Source organism: Mesoplodon densirostris, chromosome 13 (assembly GCF_025265405.1).
Source record: "Mesoplodon densirostris isolate mMesDen1 chromosome 13, mMesDen1 primary haplotype, whole genome shotgun sequence".
Lineage (NCBI taxonomy): Eukaryota > Metazoa > Chordata > Mammalia > Artiodactyla > Ziphiidae > Mesoplodon > Mesoplodon densirostris.
The window spans coordinates 68,134,603-68,149,718 of record NC_082673.1 but is presented as its reverse complement, the minus strand read 5'-3'; the positions used below and the strand labels follow the sequence as shown (position 1 = coordinate 68,149,718).

At 31.9% G+C, this 15,116-nt stretch overlaps 1 protein-coding gene across 3 annotated transcripts in view; it reads left to right on the top strand.

Annotated features, from left to right (window-relative positions):
* CSMD3 (CUB and Sushi multiple domains 3) overlaps window positions 1-15,116 on the top strand; it is a 1,097,518-nt gene that overhangs the window by 774,373 nt on the left and 308,029 nt on the right. For all 3 annotated transcript variants that reach the window (XM_060116495.1, XM_060116494.1, XM_060116493.1), the window contains 2 exons: window positions 8,187-8,378; window positions 12,740-12,866. In XM_060116495.1, the coding sequence (XP_059972478.1) occupies window positions 8,187-8,378; window positions 12,740-12,866 (319 nt within the window). The remainder of the gene's footprint in view (window positions 1-8,186; window positions 8,379-12,739; window positions 12,867-15,116) is intronic.

The window sequence follows — 15,116 nt, the reverse complement described above, 5'->3', positions numbered from 1 at the left end:
ACATTCAAGAATGCATTCCTAAATCTGATGTCTTTTACTGTGTTTCTCTCTGAAGGCTGAGTTGTAGAAATGTCATTTCTTTTTGGTCACATTTCTTGTCTTCCCTTTTATTTCTCTATAGGAATTAACTTATTAATGCAAAAGTTATTCATTAGATCATAGGTTTAAATTTTGTCTTTCTCCACTGGAATGTTTTGTGCTCTGGGAGTAAAGAGAACACTGAAGAAGACAAAGTTCCTGCCCATATGAAGCTAACTTTTTAGTGAGACAAGACAGAAAAGAAAGATATGAACAAAAGATAAGAGAACTGCATTTAGAAATAATTTGTAACAGGATGATAGGATAGATAGCTCTACTGTACCCAGTTTGTTCAGGGACTGTGTCTCAGGAGGTGTCACATGAATTGATACCTGAATTATAATAAGATATCTGAGGGTAGAGGGTTCTAGGCAGATAGATCAGCAAGTACAAAGGCCTAAGACACTTCAGCTTGAGTTATTTGGCTGGAGCTGTGTAAGCAAGGAGAATGGGACAAAATGAGAGGTAAAGTTTGAAGCTAGGCAGGGGTGAGGTGGACTATAGTAAGGGACTTAGATTTTATTTAAAAGGCACACAGAGGCATTTAACATTATTAAAACATTAAATATAAGAGTTAAAAATAATAGCTAACATTTATTTACTACCTACTAGATACAGATATAACTCTATGAGGGAAGTACTATTATCCTCAGTGAGAAGAGGAGGAAAAACAAAGCACAGAAAAGTTGTTACTTGCCCAAAGTGACATTGCTCATAAGTGCAGATATGGAAATTGAGCTGAGGTCCTCTGTCTCTAGAATTCGCAAGCCTAATCACTATACTATATTACCTCCAATCCAAATTTTGGATATTTTGTATTTAAAATTCCATGGATTTACATCTTTTTTTTTTTTTTACTGTTGAAGTAAATGTAAAAATAATAATAATTTTAAAAAATGTTAATGCAATTCTTCCTAAAGAAACTTTTGTCATTTTATGCCTAAGGATCTGAATGCTTTATTATTGGCCAAATTTACTATCAAAGAATGCTTTAGGCCTAGTATCTCTTATGTTGTTCATGAAATCTTTAAACTCTATTTCTTGAAAATATGCTTCATTGCAGATTCTTCTGGCTTTATTTATTTCTAGTTAATCCACTTTCATTCAGCAGAAAGGAATTGGGTATTTTAAACAATCATCCAATAAAGAGCTAAATTGCACCTTTTTGATAGATTATAGCATTGTCTTCTCAAAAGCTGATCTGGCAAAAGTCCGTGATGCCCAGCCATTAGGCATTACCTCTGGGCCCAGATGTCTTCTTGTTATCACCTCTGCACATTTAATTTTCTAAAAAGCCCATTTGAAAATGTCCATTATCCCAAGGGTATAGTTCAGATATATCTGGATGTTCTTAGCCTTTGAGTTTTGTTGCTTGAAATAGTTTAGTAATCCACACGGAGCATGGCCATTTCAAATTTTATATTCAAATTAAAGATGGGCAATAGCTACCTTGTGATGACATTTCTTGCATACTAGCTTTTTAAATATATAATAAATTACCCTATTTAAACTCTTTAATTTAGTTACCAATATGGTCTTGACAATGTTAACAATGAAAAATAATCAGATGACCTATTAACTCTAACTTTACTCTTAGTATATAATTTATTCAATGCAAATGCAAGTAGAAAATAAGTAAATTACACACAAGCAACAATGTTACTCTATGTAAATCCGTATCCTATAAACTACTTAACAGGTACATTTGGCATTTCTATTACTCTTTAAATCTTGAAAATTAACCAGGCAATAAAGGAAGTATTGACTAATGCTGCATTATATAGTACAAGGTATTCTAACTAAGATATTGAAGAAATATTTCTTGATTACCTGTCATTTATATATACAATATTGGATATAATTTCTTCATGTTAGAATAACAGAAGAGTCATCTTCATAGCCTTCACATTCCAAAAGCTTTGTAAATTTTGAGCTTAAATATCTAATGACCTACTAACTTACTCCTTATATAAAATTAACTTCTGGCAGATTGAAGACATATGCAAGTCTCAAAACTTTAAAACGCTTAGAAAAAAATGTGGCCTAGAATAGCTGTGTCTTTAAGGTGAAGAAAGATTTCTTAAAGAAGATACATGAGCAAAAATCTCTCAATACTCAGGAGCATTCCTGCCCTTCTAAGCACTTCCCTTAAGTGTAGAGACAAAAAATCTGGCAAGTGCATTTCCCTGCTCTTGCCAGCCAAGATCTCTGCTTAGATTCTGCCAATTAAAGGCAAACATGTGAGAGCTGAAAGGCAGGTGGATAAAGAAGGCGTTATTTTCCACCAGCATCTGCAGGCAAGAGGGTGGTGCTGGCAGGTGGTTGTATGTGGCAGCAGCTTCCCTGAACTCCCGGATTCTTGAAAACCAGCAGTGATCTTCTGACCTTCACACCCTCTGAATTTCATTGTATTTTCCCTCTAATTTCTTGTATTGAATTTGAGCAACTCAAAATATCTAAGTGGCTTCTGTTTTACTGACCAAGTCCCAGTCCTTATTATTATTATTATTATTATTTTTACAAATCTCTCTATAGGGAAATATACCATAAATAAAAATTTAAATGATATATTTTAGAAGGAGATATTTACAATATAATAGAAAAACATAACTCCATAGAAAGGAAACCTACAAATCAATTAAAAAATATAGTCTAAAAGAAAATATGAGCAAAAATATTTCACAGTAGAGGTAATTCCAGTAACAATAAGCAAAAGAAAAAAAAGTGCTGGATAGAAATTAAGAAATGAAGATTAAAGCCAACATAATTTTCTATTGCATGTTTGCAAAAATTGGTAAAAATTAAAAAGTGGTATGATACTAAATGTTGATAATAATTTGAAGAACTTGAAACTCATGAACTTTGGAGAATGTAAATTGGTATAGTCACATAGGAGAAATTTGGTGATATCTAGTAAAATTCATTTTTAGATATGTCTAGGTTGAGCCAATTATGCATATACTAAATTTGGCTGATGGCTAAAAATTAACATTCAGGCAAAGCTGAATCCCACTATCCCAGAATGATGTATAAATTTAAGATGTACAAGACACAAACTAGCATATTTAAATATCATTTACTTTTTCATGCCCAAAGATTAAACTGTGGGAAAGGTTTTGAGTAACATATTTTCTAGTCAGAACTTTATACATGGGATTTAGAACAATGGCAATTAAAAATAAAAAATAATTATTTACCTTATCTCCTATTCCTCCAGTTGGAAATGCAAAGCAATCATTTGCCCAAGCTTTTCTGTTTGTATGTTTAAACTCTTAACTTCTTTTTTTTTTAAACAGTTGCTGGAAAAGTAACTGCTTTTAATGATTTTCCAAAATTTTATTACGCTGCTACTATTGATATATTTATATAAATGGCTAACTTACATATATAATTTGATATATTATAATTTATATAAGTTAATAAATTACATTAAAAGTTACTCAACAAATAGAATTAAAAAGTTAAATTAAATGTATATAGCTTTTCAAGACTCAAAACTGTAAGGATTGTCTTCTTAAAGCATTCTTTGGTCATTTCAAAGTTTGATATGTCTGATTATTAGTTTGATTAGTGAGACAAGTGTGTCAGTTTTTTTATTAGTGAGAAAAAAGGAATGCATAATTTTTCTTCAGTGCTTTCTTCTCTTTATTTTCCTTATGTCTGAACCAAAGAGGATTATCACAGTGTTATGTATGGTTGTGGATTATTTTCTGCTTGTGAATTTTAAAATGACATTCTGCTTTATATACATCCTCATTTAAATATAAAGAATTCTAAAATAAGACTTTTTCTTGCAAGACTCGTGGATTAAGTGGAATTTAATAACCAAATATTAAATATCATTCTTAAAGATTATTCTGCTAAATATAATGTATTAAATCCACTAAAGAATTCTATAGAGTTTAAGATTATGGTAGAATATTGCTTTATTATTTAAACTTTTATTAAGGTTTTTGGTTTAAAAAAAGATATGTTTCTCTAACATATTTATCTTATTATTTTCTCAGTTTCATTTTTAACTATCTAATTCCCTTTATATTTAGCAATTTGAAAGTTCTTACTTTTAGTACATAAAGTTAACATATCTTCATTCACCATTCAATACTCTAAAATTTCACTTTAACAGTATTAAATATATATTTACATTTTAGGAGGATTTCAAAGAAAAAAACCATATAAGGACCTTCTTATTTTAGTTACATCAAAAATGCTTACTTACACTCAATAAGTGATTTTCAGATATCATTTATATTTCTAAGCCGTCTGCCTTATTGTACTATTGCTACTATTTTGCTAACCAGATATAACATCACCCTATGTGAATGCACAATTATTCATAAACAAATTGAACAGAAATTATGTTGATGCAGGGATTGAACTATTTATCTTTCATTGGCCAAGGCAGAAGTTAAATAGGAGATTAGCAGATTTTGATTTAATCTTGAGGAGAAAATGATCTATGAATCCCTACATGGTGCATACACCATAGAAACACTTGCATATGTGCAAATGGGGACATAGAAGTATAGCATTTTTATAACAATGAATAACATAAGCAATATAACAATATAAATTCCCATGAGCTGGAGAATAAGTAAATCAATTTTGGAGTATACCTCCAATGGAATATCATTAGTAGTTAAAATAAATAAAATGTGTGTGTATGTGTGTGCATAAATATAAAAGTAAAAATGCAATGCTGGGCAAAAAATAAAGGCTTAGAAGACTTTTATTTTAATTGTATAATTTATGAAATGTACAGATGCTTGCAAATCATACTGTATATTGTTCATAGACATAGATATGTGTTAAACATATAAATTATGTGTGAAAATAATATACTAATTGAGAATATTTGCTAGCTCTCAGTAGGGAAAGACCAGAAAGGGATTGGAGACAGACATAAAAGGAGTTTTAACTTGTTTTGCATTATTTATTTCTTAATAACAATATTAATGTGAATATGAACCAATTAATGTAAATGTTAATCTGAAAACTAATCTGAATTAATATTACTATTAATCCGAAACAACTATCCAATAGTACCAGATGGTGAAGTTGTTGTTTTATCCTTTCTACCGTCTTGTAGATTTCAAATAGTTACTTTAAAATGTTAGAAATCCTTAAAGAAATCTGCTATATGGTGGCAGGAAAGGAATTAGATCTCAGTTTAAGTTATTCAGCAAGTCAAAAGGATTTAGGTAATTGAGGATTTTCAGTTCATTTTGTGCTCTAGAAATTTTCACTTCATCAGAGTATCAAATTTCACAAGGAATGGTGAATATTTATAGTATATATTTTTTCATGCACGTCTTTGTCAGTTTGAAGTATTTGAGCTTTTCAATGAAAAGACTGGCAGCTGAATGTTTCCATAAAGATAAGACAGTTCTGAATATTTATGAATAAGCAACAATAATTCCACCAAATTGGACTAAATTATGTTGTGCTTTGTAGCTTATATACTGTTGTCCATGTGCATTTCCATCTACAATGCAAAGTATTATAAATTATCTTAAGTTACAAAGAATATCTCCATTATACCTCATCACCAGCAATTGCCAACCACATTTACAAAGCATTCAAATTAAGGGAGGATGAATTTTCATTTGGTAATATTTGGTAATAAACCTTGAAAAGAAAGCTTGATTTCCATTTTTATTTTGATGAATGATATGTGGTAAAACTCAAAAGTGGCTGAATCTTGAATAATAAACTGAATATTATGTCTGGTAAAAGGAATTCAAACTTGTTATTTTCAAACAGGGACATTTTAAATGTAGTGTTAAGTGTGCAGATCCATATAAAGTAGTATGTCCTAAAAATTTTGTTACTACTTCTGTTGTTTCTACTTCTATTTTTGAAAGACTGACTTGCTTGACCATGTATCCTTTATATCTCATATATGTCATAATTTGAGTTAACAACTTCTAACCTCTTGTATGGCTCTGTTTCTGAAGCTGTTTGCATTTGCCTTATTTTAACATATTTTCACCCTAATGAGGCTGTCACAGATTGATCCATATAGGAAATTCCTGAAGGTTTTTTAAGTGTCTCATAAATTTCAGTTTCTCAACATTATCTTAGCTTATTTTTCAGTTGTCTCCTAGAGATAATTGCCTCTAAGAATCACACTCATTTATGAACATTACTGAACATCTGTTATGTGCCAGATTTTGTGCTGGGTAGGCATTGTGGGAAAAAGAAAAAAAGTGAAATAAGTCCAGTCTATAGGAAAACAAAGAAAAGAAGCAAATGATTGTAAATTAATTAAGGTGTGTGAAATAATTCTGTTGGTTAACAGAGGAGGGAAAGATGAAGAACCCCTAGAAGAGACCAGGAAGAGCTCCTTATGTTCTCCAAGAGCTAGTGTAGCCCTTAACATACAGAAATTATAGTATAAATTCAGTACTTCTAGCTGTACATTTCTGGTAATTTTATGTTTATTTTGACACTCTAGGAAGTCAGTACTATAAATTAGTGATTTGTCATCGGTGAGCTAATACATCCTTTTTTGCTTTCTAGTTCAAATTTAGATTAATTTGGTCAAGGATCTGTGCCTACAAAAGAGATACAAATCTCTTTTTGATTATCATATGATTTAAGATGTACATAAAAGTTGTCCTTTTGTCAAATATTATTTGTCTTGAAATCACAGACTTCCCTAATTCATGAAGCTATCTGGAATATTTATCATAGTCCTGTAGTCCCAGAAGCTATAATTGATATAATTTAACACCTCATTACTGTTGGTGCATTCATTATATCTTACATTTATCATACATTTATGTAATTTGTAAAACATTAAGGGCAGAAGAATTCCTTAGCTAGGGAGCTTAGATTTTAATAACTAGTGTAATGTTTGATTTACATTCTGAAGTACCCTTTTCTAGTTCTTTCAATATCTTAATAGTGAATTGTGCTATGACTGTTTTTTAATATTCATCTTTATTAATTTTATTCTGAATATGCACACAAGGTGTTCTGGATCTACAGAGATTAATTATTATCATTTACGTGATATAATTCATAATAATAATAGTAATAATAATAACTGTGTCAGCATCCCTTTGACCCAGTCCTTACCCCTGTAGTAACATGATGAAAATCAAATGGAAAGATATACACGAGTGACCAGGGACAAGGAATAAAGAAAAATGCACGTACTGTGCTTAAGATAGTTGTCTTAACTCCTCTCCTGAAAGGAGGAAGAAAAAAACTTCTGCTCTTTGGAGATGGGATAGAAAGAATTCTCGGTTTTTATTCTAACCTTTGGAATGTAAATTTAGGGTTTCAATAGATTAGCCTGTGTCTCCAAGTTTTATAATCTAGAGACGTCTGTAAGGTTCTAGGTCTCATTCTTCCTTGAAATGTAAACACAAACCCCCTTCAGAGTTAGGTTCATCTCTGCAGCTCTCACTACTCAAACTTAACTTCTCAAGTGTTACACTTAGCCCAAGATCACAAGTTTCCAGCAAAGGTCATGTGGAAAGCCCCAACCCTTTAGAAATAGAAAATATGTTCTCTACACCCTACTCTTTTTTCTTTTCCTTGTGAGAAATTTTGAGAGTCGTACATTCTGGAGAAGGCAGAAAATAAAAATTCAGAGTTCTTCAGACTGATTACTGTATTACATTAACTCTTGATAAAGTGTATTTTAAATATAAGGCTATTTCACTTTCTTCTAAGACTATAAAAGTAAAGCAGTCTAAAGTTATATTTGCAGTGGAGATATTTGTTACTTGGACAGTTATGATTTCACATATTTTGTATGGATTTTAATTTTTCATTACTTGATCATAATAGTTACATTGGTCAGAATCTATTGGCTGCAAATCACTTGAAGCAGGCAAGAATCTTACTACTATAAGTTATGATATAGTCATATAGACCACGGGGTAGCATTGCTAAATTTGAATAATACAACAAATTCTAATTTTTGAGAAAAAAAGCTCTCTATGGTGGCTGTAAACTAACAAAATTAAATACAGTAAGAGTAATAAAACCAGGAAAAAGTATGTAATCATATAAAAAAATAAAAAGGGATGATTTGTACAGTTTTAAATCTTCCTGTTAAATTTTGTCTTTAATAAACTTGTATTTTCTCATAGGTTTTGAACTTTCACATTGTGAGGATCCTGGCATTCCACAATTTGGATACAAGATCAGTGACCAAGGCCATTTTGCTGGTAGCACTATCATTTATGGATGCAATCCAGGCTATACTCTCCATGGAAGTAGCCTTCTCAAGTGCATGACAGGGGAGAGAAGGGCATGGGACTATCCTCTGCCATCCTGTATTGGTAGGATACTGCTTTAGGTTTTCATGAAATAGTTCTATGGAAGTGTTATTAAAATATACTGTACCTTTTCAAGTTATTCAGTCTGTCCACACACAACTCATACTTTAATCAAAAAGTTAATGAATTCATAGCTCAGATTTGTGGAGAGCGAGAGGGTTCTTTTCATAATCTTACCAGTGAGTGCATTCTCTTTTTTGGGTAAAAAATGGTTTGAAGCCATTATGTTTATATTCTCTTGATATAAAGTTTAACTCACTACAAAAAATATGCTGAAACTCTTAATCATACACATTTATTGAATCACACTGACCAGTTTTGTTTTTTGTTTGTTGGGGGTTTTTTTAGGTTTGTTTTGATATACAAAATTATTGCTTATGCTGGTATCAAGCTAGATTAAAAAACAGTAAACTATTCTCAATAACTTCAAAGTCTTTATTTATACACTTTTTCAAAAACTAAAAGTGCATACGTTTTTCTTATGTGTATGTATCATGACATAATTAAATGAATTTCAGTAACAAAAGGCAATGTGAGAGTCAGTGATATCAGATATATTGCCTACATGAAGCTATAGATTGATCATTTTCTCTCTTGTTTGTATAGCTGGAGTACAGTTTTATTGCTACCATCTTTAGATTGATTAACAAATAACTGGGTATTATGTGAGAAGCAGGGGGGATAGAAAAGTGTTGATAAAGATATCTGATTTTTTTTTCTTTTTTTGCTCCAATATCAAATAGGTGCCAGGCTGGAATACTAGGACAAGAAAAAATATTGAAACAATATCAAAACATTTAAACAAAACACTAACTCCTCAGTAGGGAACAAACATGATTCTTTAGCAATTCTTATTTCTTAATGGCATTTGTGGAAGCACAGATCCATTCTGTGTCAGGCCCATATGGATAAAATTGACTTAAACTTTTTTTTTAACAGCTTTATTAAGTTGTAATTGGTATCTTTAAAAAATGCACATGTTTAATATATACAATTTGATGAGTTTGGAGACCCGGACCTTTTGAGATAAATTTTAATGTTTCTTAGTTGATATGGTCAACATAGGAATCTCCACAAAACTTGAAGGAATTCAAATAGAAAAAATGAAATGCTAGTTATTAGAGGTCTTGCAACTAATTGCAGTGTTTTTGATGACATGAGACTTCTATTGGCTTATTAAAACAGTGATTCACACAGAAAGCAAACATACTTTTATCTAACCAGAATGCAATTATAGTGCTTTCCTTTCAGATGGCATCTGAATTTTGGATAGATTATGAGGTTAATACTACAGTAACAACCTAAATTGACAAAGCTTGAGATTCTGGAATATGACCAACAATCAACCCACTGTCATTGGTTATGAGAACAATGTAGCACTGATTAGTTCTCTCTGAAGTTATGTTCTTTGATGTGAATATGAAATATATTCAGAAAGTCATTAAGGGTTGCAATAGCACAAAAGTATAAACTTGTAAATACTGACTTGCCATGTTGTCTTTAAAATTTGAATCATAAACAAATACATTAAAAAACATATTTTCCTTATATGTTAAACCAAGGTGAAGACATTTTTCATTTTTTGGAAAAATTTTATTCAAATAGGACATTTGGTCTGGGATCAGAAAGAAGATTTTAATTTTGTTTGCAATGAATCAATGCACTTTATGTTTATGAATCTGCAAAGTCAAAATTTAATGACTTGACACTGCTCAAGATTTCATGTGAAGGTTTTTTTTTTTTTTCCTAATGATTGTTGATCAGGAATAACACCTGAAACAGTTGGACACATGGTGTGTCATGCTATGACTTCCATGATAACAGAAGATGAATTTCTATTTTAGATGGTGTTCTTTACTGGCAATAATTAATAGCTTTACCACCTGGCCTAAAATCATAATTTTCTATGCCCATTAACCTTAAATATCTATTATGATTATTTTTTTTGCCTTTGCCAAATAAAAAACTTTTTCTCAATTATATGGATTATTTCTAGGTAATTATGTTTCTGTAGCTTATACATTGAGCAAACAAAAATTAATTTTTGAGACGCCATGGCCAAAGAACTTTAACCTGTACACCTTCATTTTTATCTACAAATGTAAGACTTCTGTCAGAATATGAACCCCAGTGTTATGGTATATCACACTGGTTCATTTGAAATCAAAATACCAATAATATTTGTAGCAAAGAAATATGGAAAAAGAAAGAGGTATGTTTAAATTCAAGATAAACACAGGGCTTCCCTGGTGGCGCAGTGGTTGAGAGTCCGCCTGCCGATGCAGGGGACACGGGTTCGTGCTCCGGTCCGGGAAGATCCCATATGCCACGGAGCGGCTAGGCCCGTGAGCCATGGCCGCTGAGCCTGCGCATCCGGAGCCTGTGCCCCGCAACAGGAGAGGCTACAACAGTGAGAGGCCCGTGTACCGCAAAAAAAAAAAAAAAAAAAAAAAAAGATAAACACAGTACCTAAAATTCCAGTTTGCCTTGAAGTTGTTTAAAAATTAATCTGGAGGAATGAAGTGTCAAATTTGTTCTCATAAGAAATATATGCCAATAATAGTGATAAATCATTAAAATGATGAAAAATGAATTATTATAGTTATAGAGTTCTAGGTTGTCCAACAAAGTTTTTATTTAAGAAATGAGAAAAACCTCAATAAGTGATGGTAACTTCTTAAATACAGATATCTTTTTATTTACTTTAAAAATAACTTGTTTATTATCATAAATTAAGCTAATGTTGCAATACAAAATAAACTTGCTTAGCCCTCTGTAGCTATGTGTATCAGTTAGGGTTCTCCAGAGAAGAAAGATTAGTAGATCTAGATATAGATCTGTCTTTCGGTCTGTCATCAAGAAATGTATTTATTTTGAGGAACTGCCTCATGCAGTTGTGGGAGCTGACAAGCCCAAAATCCAGAGGGAAGGTCAAAAGTCCAGAAACTCGGGCAGGACTTAATGCTGCAGGCTTGAGAGACTTCTTCTTTTCTAGAAAACTCCACTTTTCCTCTTAAGGCCTTCCAATTTATTGGATGAAGCCTACCCACATTATCAAGGGTAATCTTAAAGTCAACTGATTGTAGATGTTAACCAGGTCTATAAATAGCAATACCAAAACTTGTGTTTGATAAAATAACTGGGTACTGTAGCCTAGCCAAGTTGACACATAAGACTAACCATCATAGTGTGCTAAAATGTAACACCTAAAATCTTTAAAATAATTTTACCTACATGAATAGAACCTACAGATTTGAACCATGATATTCTGTTGTTATTAGGTCTTTTCCAAATGCTGAAACTTTCTGTCTTTGACCTTCTTTGCTCTAATAATCGAAACAAAACAAAACAAAATCCAAGATGCTTACTTCAGTCATTGAATTTGAGTAGGACAGTAACACTGCAGAGAACAAGCAAAATAAATATAGTAGTATATTCAAAGATTTAAGCAAGAAGTAAAATAATATGGATTTGGTTTATTTTTTGGTATTATGATAATCTGGAAAATTTTCAAACGTATAATGTATTACTACACTGTGGTTTCTAGGATTTAGAGATGTAGAGCAATTAAACAAACTATTTAGTTTCTCTCTTCTCTTCTCTAGAAAGAGAATTCTTTCTAGATTATTTGCTTATCAAAGTAAAATCATTCCAGATATCCCAATATATTAAATATTATTAAAATGGAGAGGGAATTCCTCAGAAGATAAAATTTTTATTATATTTTATGATGATGGTTACATTTTTAATTTGATAAATTTTATAAAAATTAGAGACCTGTTTGATTTCAGTTTAAATCAAAACTGAACTAGATTTAACTGAAGAAAAATTTAATAAAAATGCCATTTTGACTTTCGGGAGGTTAAAAGTGAAAGTTAGAGTGATTTAAAGGGGAATAAAAGGACAATGAAATTTAGAAGGCCTGAGGGACTGCAGTAAAGCTTAGTTTTTCTCAGAGGTGAGGTAGTAAGATGATGAATTATTCAGCCTACAATCAACTAGCAGTGAGCAACTTGCCATCTGTTTCCCCTTTTTTACATTATCATTATTTAACAACACATCTTAAAATGTTTGGGAACCTAAACTCGAAGTTTTGAGTGTGTACTTTTTCAATTCCCTAATTAGGTTTATTATATTATTTTTATATGATCTGACTTGAGATTCTTTTTTTATTATACAGTATGTTCTTGCTTCAATTAATACCTTAAATCTGAGAAAGCATATACAAATATATACTTCCAATAAGAGGAGAAACCAATCTCTATTTTCCTTCAGGTGAAAAAATATATACTCGAGAAATTTGTAGATTGTTTAGAAAGATTGGCATTAAATTGTGACTTAAAATTGAATTAATCTTTTACTAGCTGAATGCGGAGGTCGTTTTAAAGGAGAATCATCAGGAAGAATCTTATCTCCTGGTTATCCCTTTCCGTATGACAATAATCTGCGTTGCATGTGGATGATTGAGGTAGATCCAGGAAACATTGTCAGGTAAATGGATTTTATTATTTCAAAATGACCAGGGAATCTGAATTTCCCTGATCAGCCTCTATATACAATATCAATTAATATCAAGATTTTTCAATGTTTTTTAACCTTGGCAAAGAAAAACGTGGTTTTTATATGTTTAAAATATGAAAAAAAGTATTCATAAGCATGATTTATTGATTTGTGGTCCACAGCAGTAGTTCATACAGCCCCTTAGAGAGAAGATTTTCAGTTATAAGAGGGCACAGAAGGTGCGAATTTTTCCTACTTGTTGGCGATGCTATACTTTCAGTTCTGAATGACTTAAGATGCTGAGTACATCATTTTGATAGGTATACAGAGTTGTGCAGATCACTGTCATGAGTTCAGCCTCATGAACATTTAGAAGAAATAAGAATGGAAGAGGACCCAGTACCTATTCCCTGTCTTTCCTAGATTTAGGCATATCTCTGAAGCATTTGCTCTCTTCCCCTTTAACCATGTTAGAGTTCCGTTCCTGCTGAGTTTAGTTAGGTGGCTCACAGTCCTTCACATAATTTCCTCTTAGATGATGGCAGAACCGCAGCCTCCTAAATTAACACCAGTCAGGTTTCCAAGGCGAACCTGCTCTCAGTTCTAGTTTAACTACTATTGTTATGACTAGGGATGAATTAGTAAATGAACAAATTCCCCTTGACGTATGAGCTAGCTATTGTGTTATCACTCACAAAACAGTGACATTAAGAATTGCTGCTTTATATAAATGGATTTTCAAACAGGCTTATGGGTGATGAAGGCAGTTTTATGGAAAACAAATTTTGTCTTTCAAATAACATGCTGCAAGGTGTACTCCATGTACTGTTGGATGCAGTGTGAGCTGGTACATTAATTTTGCAAGGCAATTTGCAGCTACAAATTGAATCGAACCTCAACCTACTTTTCTTTAAGATAGGTCACGTATTGTTTTATTTTAAATATTAGAAATAGTAAATGTGAAAATATTAAATTCAACAGAATTCTGAGATTTTTAAAAATTAAAGAAAAATATTTGATATTAAATTGCAACCCAGATCACATATCACACATGAATGTGGTATGTGTGTGTGTGTGTGTGTGTGTGTGTGTGTGTGTATATAGAGAGAGAGAGAGGGAGGGAGAGAGAGAGAGAGTTGAGCATGTTGATGTAATTGGATTTCTAATTTTTGGCATTAGGCGCAAGAAAAATCAGACACTAATTTTGTCTAGATTAGACACAAAGCAAAATAGATTTAACATGAAACTTTTTTTTTTCCTTTTTTGTGCATTTTGTTGGGGGTAGACACTTTCACATTAAGGAAGTTCCCTTTTACTCCTAGATTACTGGGTGTGATGATTATAAATGGATTCTGAATTTTTTAAATACTTTTTTCTGTGTATATTGAGATCTTCATGTGATTGTTTTTCTCCTTATATCTGCCACTGTGGTGAAATGTAATCGTTGGTTTTTGAATGTGAACCATTTTTGCATTTGTGGAATAAACCTCATTTGAGGCTGATAAAACAAACAAAAAACTTGAAACAGTGGAAATAACACATACTATGGAATTAGATAACTTGAGTTCAATTCATGACTCTGCCACCCTTTGGGCAATCTTATTTAATCTATCTCAACCCCATTTGCTACATTTGTAAAATTGAGATAAAAATTGTTCCTGCTTCATTGGGTCATTGTAACAATTAAAGGAAGAAAATCGATGTAATGCATTTTGCACAGTGCCTGGCACATATGAGATCCTCTAAGTGTCACCTGCCATTGCCACAGTTAAAAGTCATGAACACTGAAAAGAATGTACAGATCTTCCTCGGGTTACATCCTGATAAACTCAACGTAAGTTGAAAATATCATAAGTTGAAAATGCATATAATATAACTAACCTACTGAACATCATAGTTTAGCCTAGCCTACCTTAGACATGCTCAGAACACTTACATTAGTCTACAGTGAATCATCTAACACAAAGTCTATTTTATAATAAAGTGTTGAGTATCTCATGTAACTTTATTGAATACTGTAGTGAAAGTGAAAAACGGAATGGTTTTATGGGTATATTATGGTTGTAAATGTATTGGCGGTTTGTCTTTGTGATCTTGTGACTGACGGAGCTGTAGCTCCCTGCCGCTGCCCAGCATCGTGAGAGAGTATCATACAGCATATCTCAACTGGGAAAAGATCAAAATTCAAAGTACAGATTTTACTGAATGCATATCTCTTTTGTACCATCTTAGAGCCAAAAA